This window comes from Cebus imitator, unplaced genomic scaffold (assembly GCF_001604975.1).
Source record: "Cebus imitator isolate Cc_AM_T3 unplaced genomic scaffold, Cebus_imitator-1.0 Scaffold173, whole genome shotgun sequence".
NCBI classification, from domain to species: Eukaryota; Metazoa; Chordata; class Mammalia; order Primates; family Cebidae; genus Cebus; species Cebus imitator.
In genome coordinates, this window is record NW_016107488.1 from 4,024,438 (window position 1) to 4,047,736 (window position 23,299).

Here is a 23,299-nt window from a genome sequence, read left to right on the forward strand (position 1 = left end):
TTGAGCCATCGCGCCCGGCTAGTCTCGATCTCTTGACCTTGTGATCCACCCGCCTCGGCCTCCCAAAGTGCTGGGATTACAGGCTTGAGCCACCGTGCCCAGAAGAAAAATTTACTTTCTTCTAAAGTTTCCCCCCAAAGTAATACAGAATATATATTTATTTAAAGTAAATTAATATCTAAAATAAATGGCATTACTTATACTTTAGTTGATTTCGAGAAACTATTAATTCTTATTGAAAATTTTAATTATGCAGACCTAAAGTGTCCGATATGATGAGCCACTAGCTACATGTGGCAATTTAAACTTAAATAAATTAAAACTAGATATAGTTTAAAATTTAGTTCTTCAGTTGCACTAGCCACATTTCAAGTGCTCAATAGCTACATGTAGTTAGCTACTACCATACTGGACAGATACAGAATATTTCCACAATTGCAGAAAATTCTGTTGGGCAGCACTAAAGCAGACTATAAAAATACCTTGAGAAGAAATCTTCACAACCTAAAATTTAAAATTTTCACCTTTTTTTTAAAAATCTTTCATATATAAAACTGGCCAAGAAAAAAAATTTTTCTTAAGATGGTAGAACACTGTAATGATGTGTAATTAACACACTAAAGAACTATTCTCTATATTAGCTTACTGACAGTTACAGAACATTCAAGTATATCATTTATAGGAAAATAGTAGTATTGCTTTCAAGTAAAGAAAGGCATTTCTAAAGAACAGAGGTAGATGCCTTTACAGAAATAAAACTGCATTTTTTTGGCCTTAAGATTTATCAAATTCTCTTACTGAAGCTAGTCTTAAAATGATGCATGTGGAATTCAAAAATTTTAGGTTATGTTAATAGAAGCAATAGAAAAAAACCTCTGCATCAAATAATGGCTATGATTCAAAATAATACATTCTAAAAAGTATACTCATTTTACAAATAAATAATTCTGAAATATTAACAAAATACAAATTGTTAATCACAAACAGGACTAAAATAAGTCTGTATGTAATAGAAGTTACCCAAATTTTAGATTGGACAGTCTATGAGTCTAAATCTAGAATATATGTTTCCTTGGACCAAAATAAAGCAGATCTCTAAGATCAAAATATGTGCTTTATTATCAAATATGAAGAAAACAAGATCTCCATGCTGTGCTGCAAAGCATAAAAATAACTCCATTTTCAAATTATACCTTGAATTTACTTTGACACAGTGGTGAGTTCTGCATTTTAGATACTACAGTGGAAGAAATGACCAAATCTTTAACACACTGCAGGTATATAAATTGCAGATTTCTGAAATTTTTTATTTCAATGACTTGGCGCCAAAACAAACAAAAATAAAATATGGCAATGTCCTTACGGATGAGAAGGATCTGGTGTTTGAACAGACTTACTGATGCCCAATGCTAGTAAACCCTACGAAGAAGAACAAAAAAAGGTAAATAATCATTAGCAAGATGGAGAGTATAATATGGTGAAGCCAATGTGTAGGGTGCAAGCTGATAAAGAAACACTCAACATATGCATGTCCAATGGCCCAGCAATTCTGGTTTCTAGTACTTACCTTAGAAAAATAAAGATGAACTCAAAGGGGTTCAAAACACCATTGTTTATAAAGATGAGAAATATGAAAGCAACCTAAAATAAATCCATCAATTGGGAATGACAAAATAAATGATAAACCATAAATTACTTCTACAGCAGGCTAAAAAAAAATAGGGTTAGAGTAGAGCTTTCTATACTGACACAGATAAAGCTCCTAGACTTACCATTAAGTGGAAGAAGAGAAAAAATCAAGTTAGGAACAGTATGTAGAGCACAGAATTTATGCTTTGTCGTTTTTATAAACCACATATAAAGCACTTTTAGATTAAAAAGAATATGCATGTAACTATGCTTACATCTCTGAAGAGAGGCAGAATTAAGGTAGTCTGTAATATTTGACTTTTTATAGGAAAAATAACTTGTATAGCTGTACAAATAAAAGATAACAAAAACTTTACTTTAAGCAATATATATATATATATATATATATATATATATATATATGTTGCGTATGAGCACATACATTTCTAGTAAAACTGCAAAACCATGCACAGGAATTATGTATCACATTCTTTTCTTTCCTTCCTTTCTTACTCCCTTTCTTCTGTCTCACTTGTTTTCATCATTTCTTCCTTGTTTCTTTCACTTCCACTTATATGGGTCTTCATTTCCACTTATGTGGTTTTGTCCTTTGTTAAAGAGTTATCCATTAGAACCTCTCAATAGTAGTATGTTTGTCCCTAGTAAGTCCCTTCCATCCTAATTTGATGTGAATCTAGAAATCCTATCATAAGACTACCTTATTAGAACTATTTGATAAAAATACAAAGCCTCTGAGTGAATTCCCTATGTAATTTTATTTGATTAATCTGAGGCTTTTCCTTTTTTCAGCATCATACCAAATAATCAGCTAAGTAAACTTTCTAGATAATGACTTCTTCATAGATGAGGTTTCCCTATAGGTTACATTTAATAGAAACATTTTTTTTCTAATAAAAGAGATTAAACAACCTTGAAAATAATTAATACAAATATATTTTTAGGTTTTAATATTGGAAACCCTACCCTAAATACACAGAATGTTATAAGCTTTTACCACTAGATTCCGTGGGAAAAGGGAGCAAACCACCTAAAACATGACGATGATTTTTCAGTGACTTAGTAAGAGAATGAGAATTAAAAGGAAGCTGTAATTCTCTTACACCGACATGGTTTGGCTGTGTCCCCACCCAAATCTCATCTTGAATTCTCACGTGTTGTGGGAGGGACCTGGTGGGATGTAACTGAATCATGGGCGCAGGCCTTTCCCATGCGGTTCTCATGCTAGTGAATAAGTGTCACGAGATCTGATGGTTTTAAGCTCTGCACAAGCTCTCTTGTCTACCACCATGTGAGACATGCCTTTCACCTTCTACCATGATTGTGAGGCTTCCCCAGCCACATGAATTTGTAAGTCCATTAAGCCTCTTTTTAAAAAAATAAATAAATAAATAGCCCAGTCTTGGGTGTGTCTTTATTAGCAGCGTGAAAATGGACGAATACAGTAAAATGGTACCAGTAGAGTCAAGTGCTGCTCCAGATACCTGAAAGTGGAAGCAACTTTGGTCCTGGGTAACAGGCAGGGGTTGGAACAGTTTGGAGGGCTCAGAAGACAGGAAAATGTAACAAAGTTTGGAATTTCCTAGAGACTTGTTGAATGGCTTTGCCTAAAATGTTGACAGCAATATGGATAATAAGGCCCAGGCTGAGGTGGTCTCAAATGGAAATGAGGAACTTGTTGGAAATTGTAGCGAAGGTGACTCCTATTATGTTTTAAGCAAAGAGACTGGTAGTATTTTGCCCCTGAGGAACTTTGAACTTGAGAGAGATGATTTAGAGTATCTGGCAGAAGAAATTTCTCAGCAGCAAAAGATTCAAGAGGTGATTTGGGTGCTGGCAAAGGCATTCAGTTTTTCTCTTTTCTTGAGAGAGAGTTTCACTTTATTGTGGAGTGTGTGGTGCAATCTCGGCTCATTGCAACCTCTGCCTCCCCAGTTCAAGTGATTCTCCTGTCTCAGCCTCCTGAGCAGCTGGGGCTACAGGTATGTGCCATCATGCCCAGCTAATTTTTGTATTTTTAGTAAAGAAGAGTTTCACCATGTTGTCCAGGGTGGGTTCAATCTCTTGACCTCGTGATTCACCCACCTCGGTCTCCCAAAGTGCTGGGATTATAGGCGTGAGCCACTGTGCCTGGCCCAGGCATTCAGTTTTAAAAGTGAAAAAGGGCATAAAAGTTTCAAAAATGTGCAGCCTTACAATGTGATAGAAAATTCCATTTTCTGAGGAGAAATTCAAGCCACCTACAGAAATCTGCATAACTAACGAGGAACTGAATGTTAGTCACCAAGAAAATGGGGAAAACGTCACTAGGGCATGTCAGAGACCTTTGTGGCAGCTCCTCGCATCACAGGCCCGAATTTAAGAAGAAAAAATGGTTTCTTGGGCCAGGCCCAGGGTCCCTCTGCTGTGTGCAGTCTAGGGACTTGGTGCCCTGTGTCCCAGCCACTCCAGCTGTGACTAAAAGGGGCCAAGGTACATCTCTGGCTATCGCTTCAGAGGGTGGAAGCCCCAAGCCTTGGCAGCTTCCATGTGGTGTTGAGCCTGTGGGTGCACAAAAGTCAAGAACTGAGGTTTGGGAATCTCCGCCTAGATTTCAAAGGATGTATGGGAAACACCTGGATGCCCAGGTAGAAGTTTGCTGCAGGGGCTGGGCTCTCATAGAGAACCTCTGCTAGGACAGTGTGTAAGGGAAATGTGGAGTCGGAGCCCCCATACAGAATCCCTACTGGGCCATTGCCTAGTGGAGTTGTGAGAAGAGGGCCACTGCCGTCCAGACCCCAGAATGATAGATCCATGAACATCTTGCACTGTGCACCTGGAAAAGCCGCAGACACTCAACGCCAGCCCCTGAAAGCAGCCAGGAGTGGGGCTATATCCTACAAAACTATAGGGGTGACGCTGCCCAAGACTGTGGGAGCCCACCTCCTGCATCAGCATGATCTGGAGGTGAGACACGGAGTCAAAGGAGATCTTTTTGGAGCTTTAAGATTTGACTGCCCTGCTGGATTTCAGACTTGCATGGGGCCTGTAGACCCTCTGTTTTGGTCAATGTCTCCCCTTTGGAATGACTGTATCTACCCAATGCCTGTACCTCATTGTATCTAGGAAGTAACCAACCTGCTTTTGATTTTACAGGCTCATAGGCAGAAGGCACTTGCCTTGTCTTGGATGAGACTTTGGACTGTGGACTTTTGAGTTAATGCTGAAATTAGTTAAGACTTTGGGGGATTGTTGGGAAGGCATGACTGGTTTTGAAATGTGAGGACATAAGATTTGGGAGGGGCTAGGGACGAATGATATGGTTTGGCTGTGTCCCACCCAAATCTCATCTTGAATTCCCACATATTGTGGGAAAGACCCAGTGGGAGGTAACTGAATTATGGGGGTAGGTCTTTCCTGTGCCGTTCTCGTGATAGTGAATAAATCTCATGAGATCTAATGCTTTTAAAAAGGGGAGTTTCCCTGTAAAAGCTCTCTTCTCGTCTGCTGCCATGTGAGACGTACCTGTCACCTTCTGCCATGATTGTGAGGCTTCCCTAGCCACGTGGAACTGTAAGTCCATTAAACCTCTTTCTTTTGTATATTGCCCAGTCTTGGGTATGTCTTTAACAGCAGCATGAAAACAGACTAATACATACCTGTACATTAAAAGTGACACAGTCATTTTTAACTCACATCATGTGTAGATACGTATTTGTATTATTTTTAAAATATTCAATAAACATTCAATTATTTTAAAAATCCTTAATATTCAGGTTGGCTGTGCAATAAAGTGTGAGACATGAGTCAACTACTTTATAAACTGAATATGGGCCATATTTATTAGTTCCAACAAAAATCAGACCATCCAACATGTTCTCCCTCAGAAATTAGAATCACATATCTGTTTGATATGTATCCTTCCAGATCCTTTTCTACACATTTGCAACATAAATATCAGTTAAGTATATATAACCTACAGAGCATTTTTTGGTTTGCAGCATAATGAACATTAACATCTAGTGGCTAAGAAGTATTGCAAATGCTCTTTGCTCCATGATCACCCTTCACTTTTCTGGTGTCCCTTAAGTTTTATACTACCCAGCAGCTGCATAAATGGTACCTTAGAAGATCTTTCTAGTTGTCCTATGTACATATAACCTGTTTACAGAATTCTCATCTTGAATTCCCACATGTGGTGGGAGGGACCCAGTGGGAGGAACAGAGAAAGAGCCGTGTCTTCTTCTAAACACTTGCTACATTGCAAATTCAGGTGCTCGATAAATTCATGTGAGTTGATATTAAATGATATGAAGTGCATTATTTAACAGAAAAGTTTTCTCAAATGAACTGTAACAGAAATTGTAAAAACTACATTATCATTAGAGACATCAGTCTAATTTAAAAGTTGAATCAAGAAGCAAGGAAAACATATTATGGCATAAAAATATTACAATAAATTAAAACATTTTAAATATTATAGGTCTCAAAAGAAACAACCTTCTGAAATGTAATTTCCATCTATTCGGAAAGGTCAGCTGAAATATTTTCCATCAAAGCCTTTTTGAAAACTCTGAGACATACTCTTCATACAAGAATTTTCAAATCACTTGATATAGTATGGTCTCAAGCTTTCATTTACCTCTTATCTTACTGTTCAATCTTCTACAAAAATTTGCTCTTCCAGTTCCAAAACTAATACATGCTCATTGTAAAGAAATTCAAGCAGTATAGGGGATGTTTCAGGGTGAGAAGATCTCAATGTGAATGAGTTGAGTGAAAGAGCTGTATATATGTGTACATAGTTGTATATATGTATACATAGATATTTATATTATTTTTTAAATATTCAATAAACATTCAGTTATTTTAAAAATCCTTAATATTCAGGTTGGTTGTGCACTGAAGTGTAAGATATGGTCAACTATTTTATAAACTGAATAAATATAAACCATATTTTTTAGTCCCTATTCAGTTTATAAAATAGTTGACCATATCTCACTAGGAGAGGGAACTATTTTAAGAGTCTGGAGTATATTTCAGACTGTCTTTACACATACCTGTATACAGCTCTTAACATTTCTTTGTAAACATTTTTGTGCAATATTTCAAAGAGGAGGTTTTATGTACATAAACATATGACCACAATGTACATAATGTCTTTTTTGCACTTTGTTTTATGAAAATTTTCTAACATGCAGATAGAAATTTTCTAACATGGATAGAGTAACTTTTAAAACATGACAGAACATTTTTTTTTCTTTGAGACAGTCTTACTCTGCTGACCAGGAGTAAGCAGAGTAATGCAGTGGCACAATCTCGACTCACTGCAACCTCCACTTCCCAGGTCCAAGTGATTCTCCTGCCTCAGCCTCCTAAGTAGCTGGGATTACAGGTATATGCCACCACGCCCAGATAATTTTTGTATTTTTAGTACAGATGGGGTTTCACAATGTTGGTCAGGCTGGTCTTGAACTCCTGACCTCAGGTAACCATCCACCTTGGCCTCCCAAAGTGCTGGGATTACAGGCATAAGCCACTGTGACCGGCTCTGATAGAACATTTTTAAAAATTCAATTCATCCACCATTAAGTTTTAACAATTATAAATATGTAACCAAATATGCTTCATTTCATCCATATCTACTACCTCATGAATATTTTGAAGTAATTCCAAGCATCATACCATTACATCCTTAAATATTGTGGATGATCTCTTAAAAAACTAGGCTTTTCACCTTAAATTTCATATGGAACCAAAAGAGTGCCTGCATAGCCAAGTCAATTCTAAGCAAAAAGAACAAAGCAGGAGACCTCACTACTGGACTTCAAATGATACTACAAGGCTACAGTAATCAAAACAGCATGGTACTATTACCAAAACAGAGATATAGGTCAATGGAACAGAACAGAAGCCTCGGAAGCAACACAACACATCTACAACCATCCGATCTTTGACAAACCTGACAAAAACAAGCAATGGGGAAAGGATTCCCTGTTTAATAAATAGTGTTGGGAAAACTGGCTAGCCATGTGAAGAAAGCAGAGACTGGACCCCTTCCTGACACCTTACACTAAAATGAACTCCAGATGGATTAAAGACTTAAACATAAGACCTAACACCATAAAAATCCTAGAAGAAAATTTAGGCAAAACCATTCAGGACATAGGTGTAGGCAAGGACTTCATGACCAAAACACCAAAAGCATTGGCAACAAAAGCCAAAATAGACAAATGGGACCTAATCAAGCTCCACAGCTTCTGCACAGCAAAAGAAACAGTCATTAGAGTGAATCGGCAACCAACAGAATGGGAAAAAATTTTTGTAGTCTGCCCATCTGACAAAGGGCTGATATCCAGAATCTACAAAGAACTAAAACAGATTTACAAGAAAAAAACAAACAAGCCCATTCAAAAGTGGGCAAAGGATATGAACAGACACTTGACAAAAGAAGACATACATGAGGCCGACAAACATATGAAAAAATGCTCATCATCACTGGTCATCAGAGAAATGCAAATCAAAACTACATTGAGATACCATCTCATGCCACTTAGAATGGCGATCATTAAAAAATCTGGAGACAACAGATGCTGGAGAGGATGTGGAGAAACAGGAATACTTTTACACTGTTGGTGGGAGTGTAAATTAGTTCAACCATTGTGGAAGACAGTGTGGTGATTCCTCAAGGACCTAGAAATAGAAATTCCATTTGACCCAGCAATCCCATTACCGGGTATATATCCAAAGGATTATAAATCGTTCTACTATAAGGACACGTGCACATGAATGTTCATTGCAGCACTGTTTACAACAGCAAAGACCTGGAACCAACCCAAATGCCCATCGACGATAGACTGGACAGGGAAAATGTGGCACATATACACCATGGAATATTATACAGCCATCAAAAACGATGAGTTCGTGTCCTTTGTAGGGACATGGATGAGCCTGGAAACCATCATTCTCAGCAAACTGACACAAGAACAGAAAATGAAACACCACATGTTCTCAATCATAGGCGGGTGTTGAACAATGAGAACACATGGACACAGGGAGGGGAGCATCACACACTGGGGTCTGTCGGGGGGATATAGGGGAGGGACAGCGGGGGGTGGGGAGTTGGGGAGAGAGAGCATGGGGAGGAATGCCAGATATAGGTGATGGGAAGGAAGGCAGCAAATCACACTTGCCATGTGTGTACCTATGCAACAATCTTGCATGTTATTCACATGTACCCCAAAACCTAAAATGCAATAAAAAATAAAATAAAATAAAAACAAAAAAACCTAGGCTTTTTAGAAAATACAGCCACAAGGCTATTATCAGACTTTTAAAAATCAATACTAATTCTTTACTATTATCAAATATCTATTTAGTAATCATATTTCCACATATGGAGAATTTTTTTGAGGTAAAACTCACATACAATGAAATGTATAACTCCTGAATGTGCAGTTTTTGTTTTGAGATGGAGTCTAATTCTGCCGCCTACACTGGAGTAACAGTGGTGCCATCTTGACTCACTGCAACCTCTGTCTCCCAGGTTTAAGTGATTCTCCTGTCTCAGCCTGCTGAGTAGCCAGGATTATAGGCATGTGCCACTATGCTTGGCTAATGTTTTTGTATTTTTAGTAGAATGGGGTTTCACCGTATTGGCCAGGCTGGGGTCTTGATCTCCTGTCCTGTAGTGATCCGCCCACCTCAGCCTCCCAAAGTGCTGGAATTACAAGCATGAGCCACTGTACCAGCCCAGAATGTACAGTGCTGGTTGTTAACAGATATACACACACTTGTAACATATATTCTTATGAAGATATAGAACCTTTCTATCACTCCCAAAAATCTCCCTGTACCTCGTTCATCCCCACATCAGAAGCGACCATTTTTCAAACTTTTTTGAACTATTAAAAATTAAAACTAACTGCATACAATAATAACAACTTGGGGGTTAAGACCAAGTTTGACCTAAAATACAAACAATTAACATGTAAATTAGGAGACAAAGTGGCCAGAGTTTTAAAGTTCTTCTGTTGTTTAGGTAGAGAGTGGAGATATTGATTTTAGATTTTGTTAATAATGAATATTAAAATGTTAAGGATTCAAGTTTGCATAGCAGCACTCAGAAAATATGAGTGATTTAAAAATACATTTGCCCTTATATCCTTACTGAGATACCCACTAAAAACTGAAAGAATTACAATGAAAAATTTTTTTAATGTTAAGGGTAATCTCTAAATGAATGGAAACAAATTATATAACTTAAATATGGATATAAAAACTTTATGAATTCTGAAGGCAGGAAAAGAGAAAAAATTAAGCAGAGAGCTCAAGACAAGATAATAGTAATTAACTAAAAAAGTTAGTAATTACAAGAAAATTAAATACACCAAACTTACCATTCAAAAGACACATATTTTCAGTTGGGATTAAAAACAATGAAACCCATGTATATTGAAAGTAAATCAACAGCTAAAAGTAAACTAGGTAAGCAGTTACCAGAAGTCACTGATTCTTGTACAGCTATATTAATATCAGATAAAATACATTTTTAGGCAAAAAGGATTATAGGGGAAGGAGGTTTGGTCACTATGTAATAATAAAATGTACAATTCACTGAGAAGATATAATCAATACTTAGAGGCTTGAATAACATAGCCTCTAAGTACCTAAAGGAAAATGAGGGCAAATTAAGATGAATTTTATAATGTCATCTCTGAGGATGAAGATAAAAACTGTGAACGTGTTGTGTAACTAAATAGACTATCTATTGTTTTATCTTCCCAGATGTCCTTCTTTTCTGATAACTTTTCCCAGGAATTTATATCAGAAATAAGGTATAACTAATAAATCCTCTAAAATGTGAAAAAAAAAATTAAAGTTCCGTTCTGGAGATACATCTATATTGCCAGTGAGAAAAGTAGTTCATTCTCTTTTATTGCCAGATAATATCCCATTGTATGAGTATACTGCAATTTGTTTATCTGCTGTACTACTGATAGACATTTGGGTTGATTCCAATTTTTTCAGCCATTACAAGTAAAGCTGCTATAAACATTCTTTTTTTATTGAGACCAAGTCTCGCTCTTGTCACCTAGGCTGGACTGCAGTGGTGGGATCTCGGCTCACTGAAACTTTCACCTCCTGGGTTCAAGCGATTCTCCTGCCTCAGGCTCCTGAGTAGGTGGGACTACAGGTGCGCACCACCGCATCCAGCTAATTCTTGTATTTTTAGTAGAGACAAGGTTTCACCACGTTGGCCAAGATGATCTTGATCTCTTGACCTCGTGATCTGCCCACCTCGGCTTCCCAAAGTGCTGGAATTACAGGCATGCACCACTGTGTCCAGCCTAATTTTTGTACTTTTAAAAGGGCCGGGGTTTCGCCATATTGGCCAGGCTGGTCTTGAACTCCTGACCTCAGGTAATCTGCCCACCTCAGCCTCCTAAAGTGCTGGGATTACAGGCGTGAGTCACTGCACCCGGCCAACATTCTTACAGATCTTTTGGGACCATTCATTCCCATTTCCCTTGGGTAAATACTTAGAAGTGGAATTGTTGGGTTACAGGATAAGCATATGTTTATAAGAGACTACCAAATGTTTTCCAGAGTGGTTGTACCATTTTATTAACACACTCCACCAGCAATGTCTGGGAGATATGCCTGCTACACATCTTCACTAACATTTGGCTTTCAAGGTTTTTACTTGTAGCCATTATAGTGGATATGCAGAGACGTTTTGTGGCATTAATATACATTTCCTGATAATTAATAGTATTGGCACTTTTTCAGGTGTCCACTGGCTACCATTCATGTATCTTTATTTGTGAAGTACCTGTTCAAATTTTTATCCTTGCAGGGAAAAAACTGGGTTCTCATTTTATTACTGAATCATGGAAGTTTGTCCTGGATACCAGTCCCTTGTCAGAATGCTTTGTGAATATTTTCTCCTAATCTACGCCTATTTATTTCCTTAAGGATATCTTTCAATGAGCAGAAGTTTTAAATTTTGATGAAGTTTAATTTGGCAATCTTCTTATTTTATGATACTGTTTCTGTGTCCTATTTAAGAAATGTTTGCCTATCGGATCTAAAAGATATTCTCCTAGGTTTTCTCCTAGAATCTTCATAGTTTTACATTTGAGCTATGATACATTTCAAACTTGTATACAATGTGTGAAGTAGGAGTCAAGGTACTTTTTCTCTCCATGTGGATCTAATTTTTCCAACATTATTTGTTTTAAAAAGTTTCACTTCTTCACTCAATTACTTTGATGCCTTTGTCAAAAGTCATGGGCCATGTGAATGTTGCTCTGTTGTTAGATTCTCTATTCTGTTCCACTGACTTGTCAATCCTTATGCCAGTACCTCATTATTCTAATTTCTATAGCTTTACAATGTCTTAAAGTTCTCCAAATTTCTTGTTTCAAGATTGCGTTGAATATTGCAGGTTCTTTGCATGTCCATATAAATTTTAGAATTTATTCAGTTTGTCAATTATATAGAAAAGTCTATTGATTTTATGATTGGGATTGCATTAAATCTATAAATCAATTTAAGGAGATTTGACAGATTATCACTATGACATCCAATCTATCAATGTGGTATTATATCTCTCCATATTTTTAGGTCTTCTCTAATTTCTCTCAGCAACATTTTATGGTTTTCAGCGTAAAGGTCTTGTATGTCCTTTGCTAGATTTAACTCTAAGTATTTAATATTTTGTGATACAACTGTATATGGAATTTATTAAAATTTACTTCTCCATTTATCTGCTGATAGTAGAGATGCAATTAATTTCTTCATATTAACCTTCTATACTTACTTTGTTAAACCAACTTTACACTCCTGAAATCTTAATTATGATGTATATTGTTTTTATATATATCATATATGTATTTTTATATAATTCAATCTGATTATATTTTAAGGAGATTTACATCTGTATTCATGAGGAATAACTGGTCTATAGGGTTTTTTTCCTCTTGTAATGACTTTGTAAAATTTTGGGATCAGGATTATACTGGCCTCATTAGAGCAACAGAAAACATTTCATTCTCTATTTCTGAAAGTCTGTGTATTCAGTATTGTTTCTTCCCTAAATGCTTGATAGAATACTCTTGATACTATTCATTTTTGTCAGTCTTTTTTGTCTGTAGCTTTAGTATGAATGTTTTCTATTGTTACATATTCAGGTTCACTGACTTTTCCATGAAGTGTCTAATCAGCTGTTAATTCTATACAGTGAAATTTTCACATCAGATATATATTTTTAGATCTAAAAGTTTCATTCGGTTTATTTTTCATACTTTTGATTTCTCTTCTCACTATGCTCAGATTCTCCTTTCATTACATAACTGCACTTGAAATAGCTGTTTAGTGTCCTTGTCTGCTAATTCTATCATCTGTTAAGTCTGCTTCTGACTGATTTTTCTGCTGGTTATGAGTCAAATTTTCCTGCTTCTTATACTGGCTATTGGTCTTTTTACTGGATGCTAAACACTGTGAATGTCATACTGAGTGTTTGGATTTTGCTGTCTTTATTAAAGAATGTGAAGCTTTGTTCTGGCAAGTGATTAAATTATTTGAAGATCAGCTTGATCCTTTAGAACTTTTAGGAAGATTTGTTAGGGAGGGTTCTAGAACAGCCGTTATGTTAAGAATAATTTAGCTCTACTCCTAAGGTGAGACTACTATTGGCCTTGATAATCAATGAGTACTCTCTTATCTCAGCTGGTCAGAACTTGAATGTATCCTAGCATTGTGTGAATGCTGGGAATTAGTCAGTTACTGCTCCCTGCTGGTTCTCTGCCCAGACTCATGCTCACATCTTACACACGTGTAACTCAACATTCAGCAAACATTTAATTCAAGGAAATCCCTATGTAGGCTTCTATAGCTTTTTGTCTTTGTAGCGCCTTCCTCTGTGGAATTCTGGTTGTAGCCACCTCAGACTCCCTGAACACTGATTTCTGTCTTCTCAACTCAATGAGACTGTTATTTCCCAACCTGCTCCATTATCCCAAATATGCCTTCAAGAAAAAGCCAGACAAATTACAGAGTTCAAATAATTTGTTTCCTATCATTGTCTTATGCTGCTATTGTCCAATATACTGCCTAGTTTTTTAATTGTTTGAGGCAAAAGACTAAAACTCAATCCCTGTTAGTCTGTCAAGGGTGAAAGCAGAAGTTCTAAACATAATATTTTGCAATTTGATTTTTTACTCAATTTATCATGGTTATTATTCCAGGTCAGTACACAGATATCTACTACATTCTTTTAAAAGCCTGAATAGCATAAAGGATGAACACTTAAATATTGTCTTCAATGTTTGAAATAGAAACTAATATTGAAACTAATAACATCATACATATCTCCTTGCCATATGTATAAATATTTCTGCATTTCAATTTTCCTCCATAAGCTTACAAGAAAATAGAGATTATAAGTCATATATCTCTCTCTACCCCCCTCCTCCCACCACATGCCACAGCTGAATGGTAAAATTTTACAGAGATGGTATTTATTAAGTATATATCGAGTATAAAAATTAAGTTAAAGGTAAATACTTAGTACTATCGGCAAATGCTTGTCTTCTTTCCTTACTTTTATGAAGGGTTTTAATCAATTTGATTTGACAGTGAGTGAGACAAGTTCTCAGCCGTAATTTTTAATTAATATTGCTCTCCTTGCTCCTTATCTTCATATTATTTTTAACCTTGTCTTAAATATTTGTATTTTACTTGTCTTTCATTGTGAGTTCTCCCAAATCTGTTTTTACATAACAGGACTAAAAATAAGTAAATATTGACAAGGTATCCTCTTAATACACCACACTCTTTAAAATGTAATATGATGCACAATAGAAATTTTTATTACATTCCTACAAAAGGATTGGGTTTCTAGTTTTCACCATCTGGGTCAAAGGGGGTTTAAAAGGTATTTTAATTTTATTAATACAAAAATTTTTCTCCATTTGCAAAGCCAAGGAAAGTAATTCAAATTACTAATCTAATGTGAAAGCATTTTAACCAATTACATATGATTTTATAACTTTATTCCAAAAGCTTAAATTCATTGACTATTACAGTCATTGAGAACTCATATTCAGAGACCAGATTTCTGCTCAGTGACTAATAATCTTATACTTCACATTCCATTGTCAGAAACTGTTAAAGCATAACAACCTGCTTAAAAATACTGTAATTATATTTCTATGCATTTCATTCCTGAAAAGTAAACTTTTATTTTCTTTCGCAAGCCAACTTCTGGAATCAGTCAGTTTTAAAATAGATCAACTTCTAGATTAAAGCCTAAAAACTATTACTTTAAAATTAATTTTTAAAAAAGCTTTAGTCCTCACCTGATTACAAGTATCAGATAATGAGTGTATAGCTTCTGAGAACATACTTGCTGAACCGGTATAAATCCAGGCAAGAAATTTAAAGAAGCAGTTTAATCCATTGCTAGAAGAGAAAGAGAAAACTTAGCATAGGACTGGATAAAAACTTAAGCCAAAAGCATATTCAACCACCTGGATATACCTATATACTAGATTCTGTTGAAAGTAAAATTAGGCTGAGCACAGTGGCTCACACCTATAACCCCAAAACTTTGGGAGGTTAAGGTGGGAGGATTGCTTGAGGTGAGGAGTTCATCGCCAGGCTGGGCAACAAAGCAAGACCCCTTACAAAAAATATTTTAAAAACTTAGTCTGGTGTGGTGGCACATGCCTGTGGTCCTAGCTACTCAGGAGGCTGAAGTGTAAAGATCACCTAAGCCATGAATTCGAGGCTGAAGTGAGCTATGATGGTGCCACTGCACTTCAGCCTAGGCAACAGAGTTAAGATCCTGCCTCTAAAAAAAAAAAAGTAAAATTAAAAGAATCCCTAGCCTTAAAAAACTTTCTGTTTCAGTAACAAGAGTGCAAATTTGAAAAAATATAAATTATGTACTATTAAGAAACATGCTACGTATAAGGAAATTACTTAAGTCCATTTTGAAAACTGACAAGAAAAGAGGGTCTTCTGTATTTGGACAAGTTAAATTAAACAGAAAATTATGTGTTTTAGGTAGATAAAAGCAGATCTGCACCTGATATGGTCCAATGGGCCAGTGTCAAAGGCAAGACTTCAGTGGAAGTCTGTTTATTTAAGGAGGCAGATGCCAGAGGTGAGGCTAAATCTAGAATAAGCAGTCTCAGAGTCATACTAGAAGACCCTAAATGCTAAAATAAACACTGTTAACTCTGAGGAAGCTAGCAGCTCAGAAAACAACAGTAATGACTAATACGATTTAGCTCGGATGTTATGCTAGTGACGTAATACCATGTTATATTACAACTGTTATACAAATAATAATACCCCTATTTTATAAATGAGAGAACCGTACATCCCCTTCTAGCTACCCTTGAACCCTCTCCTCCACCTCAGATAACTTATTGAAAACATCACATCTATTCTTGCTGTCACAGTTTTCATCTTATCAATACCACCTACTTACTATTCCTTACTACTAAGTTTCTGGAAACACTTTAGCATTTCTCTTAACCTCAAAGGAGCATCTGACACTATTTTCTTCTTTTTTTAAACAATTTTTAATTTATTTTTAAATTATACTTTAAGTTCTGGGGTACATGTACAGAATGTGCAGGTTTGTTACACAGGTATACATGTGTCATGGTGGCTTGCTGCATCCATCAACACATCATCTACATTACGTATTTCTCCTAAGGCTATCCTTCCCCAAGACCCCATCCCCAACAGGCCCCAGTGTGTGATGTTCCCCTCCCTGCCTGTCCATGTGTTCTCACTGTTCAACTCCCACTTATGAGTAAGAACATGCAGTTTGGTTTTCTGTTCCTGTGTTAGTTTGCTGAGAATGATGGTTACCAGCTTCATCCATGTCCCCGCAAAGGATACGAACTCATCCTTTTTATGGCTGCATAGTATTCCATGCTGTATATGTGCCACATATTCTTTATCCAGTCTATCACTGATGGGCATTTGGGTTGGTTCCAACTCTTTGCTATTGTGAATGGTGCCACAATAAACATACGTATGTATGTGTCTTTATAGTAGAATGATTTATAATCCTTTGGGAATATACCCAGTAATGGGATTAGGGGGGTCAAATGATATTTCTGTTTCTAGGTCCTTCAGGAATCACCACACTATTCTACAATGCTTGAACTAATTTACCCACCAAAAAGTGTAAAAGTGTTCCTATTTCTCCACATCCTCTGCAGCGCCTCGTTTCCTGACTTTTTAATGATAGTCATTCTAACTGGCATGAGATGGTATCTCATTGTGGTCTTGATTTGCATTTCTCTAATGACCAGTAATGATGAGCTTTTATTCACGTTTGTTGGCCACATAAAAGTCTTCTTTTGAGAAGTGTCTGTTCAGATCCTTTGCCCAATTTTTGACAGGGTTGTTTTTTTCTTGGAGATTTGTTTAAGTTCCTTGTAGATTCTGGATATTAGCCCTTTGTCAGATGCGTAGATTACAAAAATTTCTCCCATTCTACAGGCTGCCAGTTTACTCTGATGATAGTTTCTTTTGCAGTAGCTCTTTAATTTAATTAGATCCCATTTGTCAATTTTGGCTTTTGTTGCCATAGCTTTTGGTGGTTTAGTCATGAACCACCCATGCCTATGTCCTGAATGACAGGTTTTCTTCTAGGGTTTTTATGGTTTAACATCTTATATTTAAGTCTTTAATCCATCTTGAGTTAATTTTTGTATAAGGTGTAAGGAGAGGGTCCAGTTTCAGTTTTCTGCATATGGCTAGCCAATTTTCCCAACACCATTTATTAAATAGGGAATCCTTTCCCCATTGCTTGTTTTTGCCAGGTTTGTCAAAGATCACATGGTTGTAGATGTGTGGCATTATTTCTGAGGCCTCTGTTCTGTTCCATTGGTCTATATATCTGTTTTGGGACTACTGCCATGCTGTTTTGGTTACTGTACCTTGTAGTATAGTTTGAAGTCAGTTAGTATGAAGCCTCCAGCTTTATTCTTTTTGCTTAAGATTGTCTTGGATATAAGGGCTCTTTTTTGGTTCCATATGAAATTTAAAGTAATTTTTTCTAATTCTGTCAAGAAAGTCAATGACAGCTTGATGGGGATAGCACTGAATCTATAAATTACTTTGGGCAATATGGCCATTTTCACAATATTGATTCTTCCTATCCATGAGGATGGGATGGTTTTCCATTTGTTTGTGCCCTCTCTTATTTCCTTCAGCAGTGCTTTGTAGTTCTCCTTTAAGAGGTCCTTCACATCCCTTGTAAGTTGTATTACCAGGTATTTTACTCTCTTTGTAGCAATTGTGAATAGGAGTTCACTCATGATTTGTCTCTCTGTCTGTTATTGGAGAATGGGAATGCTTGTGATTTTTGCACATTGATTTTGTATCCTGAGACTGCTGAAGTTGCTTATCAGTTTAAGGAGATTTTTTGGATTAGGCAATGGGGTTTTCTAAATATACAATCATGTCATCTGCAAACAGAGATAATTTGACTTCCTGTCTTCCAATTTGAATACCCTTTATTACTTTCTCTTGCCTAATTGTCCTGGCCAGAACTTCCAATCATATATTGAATAGGAGTGGTGAGAGAGGTCATCCTTGTCTTGTGCTAGTTTTCAAAGGGAATACTTCCAGCTTTTGCCCATTCACTATGATATTGGCTATGGGTTTGTCATAAATAGCTCTTATTTATGACATAAGATATGTTCCATCAATATCTAGTTTATTGAGAGTTTTTAGCATGAGGGGGTGTTGAATTTTGTCAAAGGCCTATTCTGCATCTATTGAGATAATCATGTGGATATTGCCATTGGTTCTGTTTATGTGATGGACTATGTTTACTGACTTGCATATGTTGAACCAGTCTCAAATCTCAGGGATGAAGCTGACTTGATTGTAGTAGATAAGTTTTTGATGTGATGCTGGATTCAGTTTGCCAGTATTTTGTTGAGGATTTTGCAGTGATGTTCATCAGGGGCATTGGCCTGAAATTTTCTTTTCTGTTGTGTCTCTGCCAGGTTTTGGTATCAGGATGATGCTGGCCTCAAAAAATGAGTTAGGGAGGAGTTCCTCTTTTTCTATTGTTTGGAATAGTTTCAGAAGGAATGGTACCAGCTCCTCTTTGTACCTCTGGTAGAATTCGGCTGTGAATCCGTCTGGTCCTGGGCTTTTTCTAGTTGGTAGGCTATTAATTCCTGCCTCAATTTCAGAACTTATTATTGGTCTATTCAGGAATTCAACTTCTTCCTGGTTTAGTCTTGGAAGATTGTAAATGTCCAAGAATTTAACTTTTCTTCTAGATTTTCTAGTTGATTTGCACAGAGGTATTTATAGATTCTCTGATGGTAGTCTGTATTTCTGTGGGATCAGTGGTGACATCCCCTTTATCATTTTTTATTGTGTCTATTTGATTCTTCTCTCTTTTCTTCTTTATTAGTCTGGTTAGCAGTCTATCTATTTTGTTAATCTTTTCAAAAAAAACCAGCTCCTGGATTCATTGATGTTTTTGAAGGGTTTCTCGTGTCTCTATCTCCTTCAGTTCTGCAGTGATCTTAGTTATTTCCTGTCTCCTGCTAGCTTTTGAATTTGTTTGCTCTTGCTTCTCCAGTTCTTTTAATTGTGATGTTATGGTGTTGATTTTAGATCTTTCCCACTTGTTCCTGTGGGCATTTAGTGCTACAAATTTCCCTCTAAACACTGCTTTAGCTGTGTTCCAGAGATTCTGGTATGCTGTGTCTTTGTTCTCACTGGTTTCAAAGAACTTATTTATTTCTGCCTTAATTTTGTTATTTACCCAGTAGTCATTCAGGAGCAGGTGGTTCAGTTTCCATGTAGTTGTGTAGTTTTGAGTGCGTTTCCTAATCCTGAGTTCTAATTTGATTGTGGAAGAGAGTGAATGCAGTCTGAGAGACTGTTATGCTTTCTATTCTTTTGCATTTGCTGAGGAGTGTTTTACATACAATTATGTGGTCAATTTTAGAATTAAGTGTGATAAGGTGCTGAGAAGAATGCATATTCTGTTGATTTGGGGTGGAGAGCTCTGTAGATGTCTATTAGGTCCACTTGGTCCAGAGCTGAGTTCAAGTCCTGAATATCCTTGTTAATTTTCTGTCTCATTGATCTGTCTAATATTGACAGCAGGGTGTTAAAGTCTCCCATTATTATTGTAGGAGTCTAAATATCTTTGTAGGTCTCTAAGAACTTGCCTTATGAACCTGGGTGCTCCTGTACTGGGTGCATTTATATTTAGGATATTTAGCTCTTCTCGTTGCATTAAAGTCTGTTTTACCAGAGACTAGGATTGCAACCCCTGCTTTTTTTAAAAAAAAGAAAAAAAACTTTCCATTTGCTTGGTAAATATTCTTCCATCCCTTTATTTTGAGTGTATGTGTGTCTTTGCACGTGAGATGGGTCTCCTAAATACAGCACACTGAGGCATCTTGACTCTTTATCCATTTTTCCAGTCTATACCTTTTAATTGAGGCATTTATCCTGTTTACATTTAAGGTTAATATTATTATGTATGAATTTGATGCTGTCATTATGATGCTAGCTGTTATTTTGCCTGTTAGTTGATGCAGTTTCTTCATAGTGTCAATGGTCTTTACAATTTGGTATGTTTTTCCAGTGGCTGGTACCAGTTTTTCCTTTCCATATTTAGTGATTCCTTCAGGAGCTCTTGTAAGGCAGGCCTCGTGGTGACAAAATCTCTCAGCATGTGCGTGTCTTTAAAGGATTTTATTTCTCCTTTGCTTATGAAGCTTACTTTGGCTGGATATGAAATTCTGGGTTGAAAACTCTTTTCTTTAAGAATGTTGAATATTGGCCACCACTCTCTTCTGGCTTGCAGGGTTTCTGCAGAGATATCCACTGTTAGTCTGATGGGCTTCCCTTTGTGGGTAACTGGACTTTTCTCTCTGGCTGCCCTTAACATGTTTTCCTTCACTTCAACGTTGGTGAATCTGATGATTGTGTCTTGGAGTTGCTCTTCTTGAAGAGTATCTTTGTGGTGCTCTCTGTATTTCCTGAATTTGAACGTTAGCCTGTTTTGCTAGGTTGGGGAAGTTTCTCCTGGATAATATCTTGAAGAGTATTTTCTAGCTTGGTTCCATTCTTCCCATCACTTTCAGGTACATCAATCAAATGTAGGTTTGGTCTTTTCACATAGTGCCATATTTCTTGGAGGCTTTGTTCGTTCCTTTTCATTCTTTTTTCTCTAACTTGTCTTCACGCTTTATTTCATTAAGTTGATCTTCGATCTCTGATATCCTCTCTTCAGCTTGATCAATTTGGCTATTGATATGTGTATGCTTCATGAAGTTCTTATGCTGTGTTTTTCAGCTCCATTGCAGTGGGTTAGAACATGCTCCTTTAGCTCAGAGGAGTTTGTTATTACCCACCTTCTGAAGCCTACTTCTGTCAATCTGTCAAACTCATTCTCCATTCAGTTTTGTTCCCTTGCTGGTGAGGAGTTGTGATCTTTTAGAGGAGAAGAGCTGTTCTAGATTTTGGAATTTTCAGCCTTTTTGCATTGATTTTTCCTCATCTTCATGGATTTATCTGCTTGGTCTTTGATGTTGGTGAGCTTCGGATGGGGTTTTGGTGTGGACATTTTTGCTGTTGATGCTATTCCTTTCTGTTAGTTTTCCTTCTAACCATCACGCCCCTCTTCTGCACGTACGCTGGAGTTTGCTGGTGGTCCACTCCAGACCCTGTTTGCCTAGGTTTCACTAGCCAAGGCTGCAGAACAGCAAAGATTGCTGCCTGTTCCTTCCTCTGGAAGCTTCATCCCCGAGGAGCTCTGGGAGCTCTCCAGTATGGTGTCTGTTGGTCCCTGCTGGGAGGTGTCTTGCCTTCAGGAGGCATGGGGGTCAGGGACCCACTTGAGGAGGCAGTCTGTCACTTAGCAGAGCTCAAGCACTGTGTTGGAAGATCCACTGCTCTCTTCAGAGCCAGTAAGCAGGAACGTTTAAGTTTGCTGAAGCTGCGTCCACAGCCGCCCCCTTCCCCCAGGTGCTCTGTCCCAGGGAGATAAGAGTTTTATCGACGAGCCCCTGACTGGGACTGTTGCCTTTCTTTCTGTGATGCCTTGCCCAGAGAGGAGGAATCTAGAGAGGCAGTCTGGCTACAATGGCTTTGCCAAGCTGTGGTGGGCTCTACCCAATTCAAACTTCCTGTGGGCTTTGTTTACACTGTTAGAGGGAAACCACCTACTCAAGCCTCAGTAATGGCAGATGCCCCTCCCCACACCAAGCTCCAGTGTCCCAGATTGACTTCAGACTGCTGTGCTGGCTGCAAGAATTTCAAGCCAGTAGATTTTAGCTTGCTGGGCTCCATGTGGATGGGATCCACTGAGCTAGACCACTTGGCTCCCTGGCTTCAGCCCTCTTTCCAGGGGAGTGAATGGTTCTGTCTTGCTGCTGTTCCAGGCACCACTGGAGTATGAAGAAAAACTACTGCACCTAGCTCAGGTGTCTTTCCAAACAGCTGCCCAGTTTTGTGCTTGAAACCCAGGGCTCTGCTGGTGTAGGCACATGAGAGAATCTCCTAGTCTGCGGGTTTCGAAGACCATGGGAAAAGTGTAGTATTTGGGCTGCAATGCACCGTCCCTCATGACTTCCCTTGGCTAGGCGATGGAGTTCCCAGACCCCTTGCACTTCCCGGGTGAGGGGATGCCCCACCCTGCTTCGGTTCACCCTCCATGGGCTGCACCCACTGCCTAACCAGTCCCAATGAGATTAGCCAGGTACCTCAGTTGGAAATGCAGATATTACCCACCTTCTGTGTTGATCTCGCTGGGAGTTGCACACTGAAGCTATTCCTAGTCGGCCATCTTGTCAGTCACCCCACAGGTGGGTATTTATTTTATTATTTAAAGACAGGGTCTTGCTCTTGCCCATGCTGGAGTGCAGTTGTGCAATCACAGCTCACTGTAGCCTTAAACTCCTGGGCTCAAATGATCCTCCTGCCTCAGCTTCCTGAATAGCTAAGTCTACAGGCACACATCACCCACCATGCCCAGCTAATTAAAAAAAAATTTTTTTGTAGATATAGGGTCTCACTATGTTGCCCAGGCTGGTCTCAAACTCCTGAGCTGAAGTAATCCTCCTGCCTCAGCCTCCCAAAGCACAGGGATTCCAGGTGTGAGCCTATACCAAGCCTACTATTTTCTTAAAATACTGTCTCCCCTTCGCTTTCATGACACTCCTTGATATGGTTGGCTCTGTGTCCCCACCAAAATATCTTGTAGCTCCCATAATTCCCACATGTTGTGGGAGGGACTTGGTGGGAGATGACTGAAGCATGGGGGTGGGTCTTTCCCATGCTGTTCTCGTGATAGTGCATGAGCTCATGACATCTGATGGTTTTTTAAAAAGGGAGTTTCCCAGCACAAGTTCTATTTGGCTACTGCCATCCATATGACATGACTTGCTCCTCCTTTGCCTTCCATCATGATTGTGAGGCTTCGCCAACCACATGGAACTTTTCAGTCCAATTAAACCTCTTTCTTTTGTAAATTGCCCAGTCTCCAGTACATCTTTATCAGCAGCATGAAAACGGAGTAATACACTACTGGTTTTCTTTCTACTTTTCTCCTTACTCCTCCCTCAATCTCCTCTGCAGGACTTTTTCCTCCAATTTT

At 37.8% G+C, this 23,299-nt stretch overlaps 1 protein-coding gene across 2 annotated transcripts in view; it reads right to left on the reverse strand.

Annotated features, from left to right (window-relative positions):
• The window catches only part of SLC30A9 (solute carrier family 30 member 9), a 108,209-nt gene that overhangs the window by 22,616 nt on the left and 62,294 nt on the right, over positions 1-23,299 (reverse strand). For both annotated transcript variants that reach the window (XM_017544912.2, XM_017544913.2), the window contains 2 exons: positions 14,991-15,093; positions 1,364-1,419 (listed from right to left, as the gene is read on the reverse strand). In XM_017544912.2, the coding sequence (XP_017400401.1) occupies positions 1,364-1,419; positions 14,991-15,093 (159 nt within the window). The remainder of the gene's footprint in view (positions 1-1,363; positions 1,420-14,990; positions 15,094-23,299) is intronic.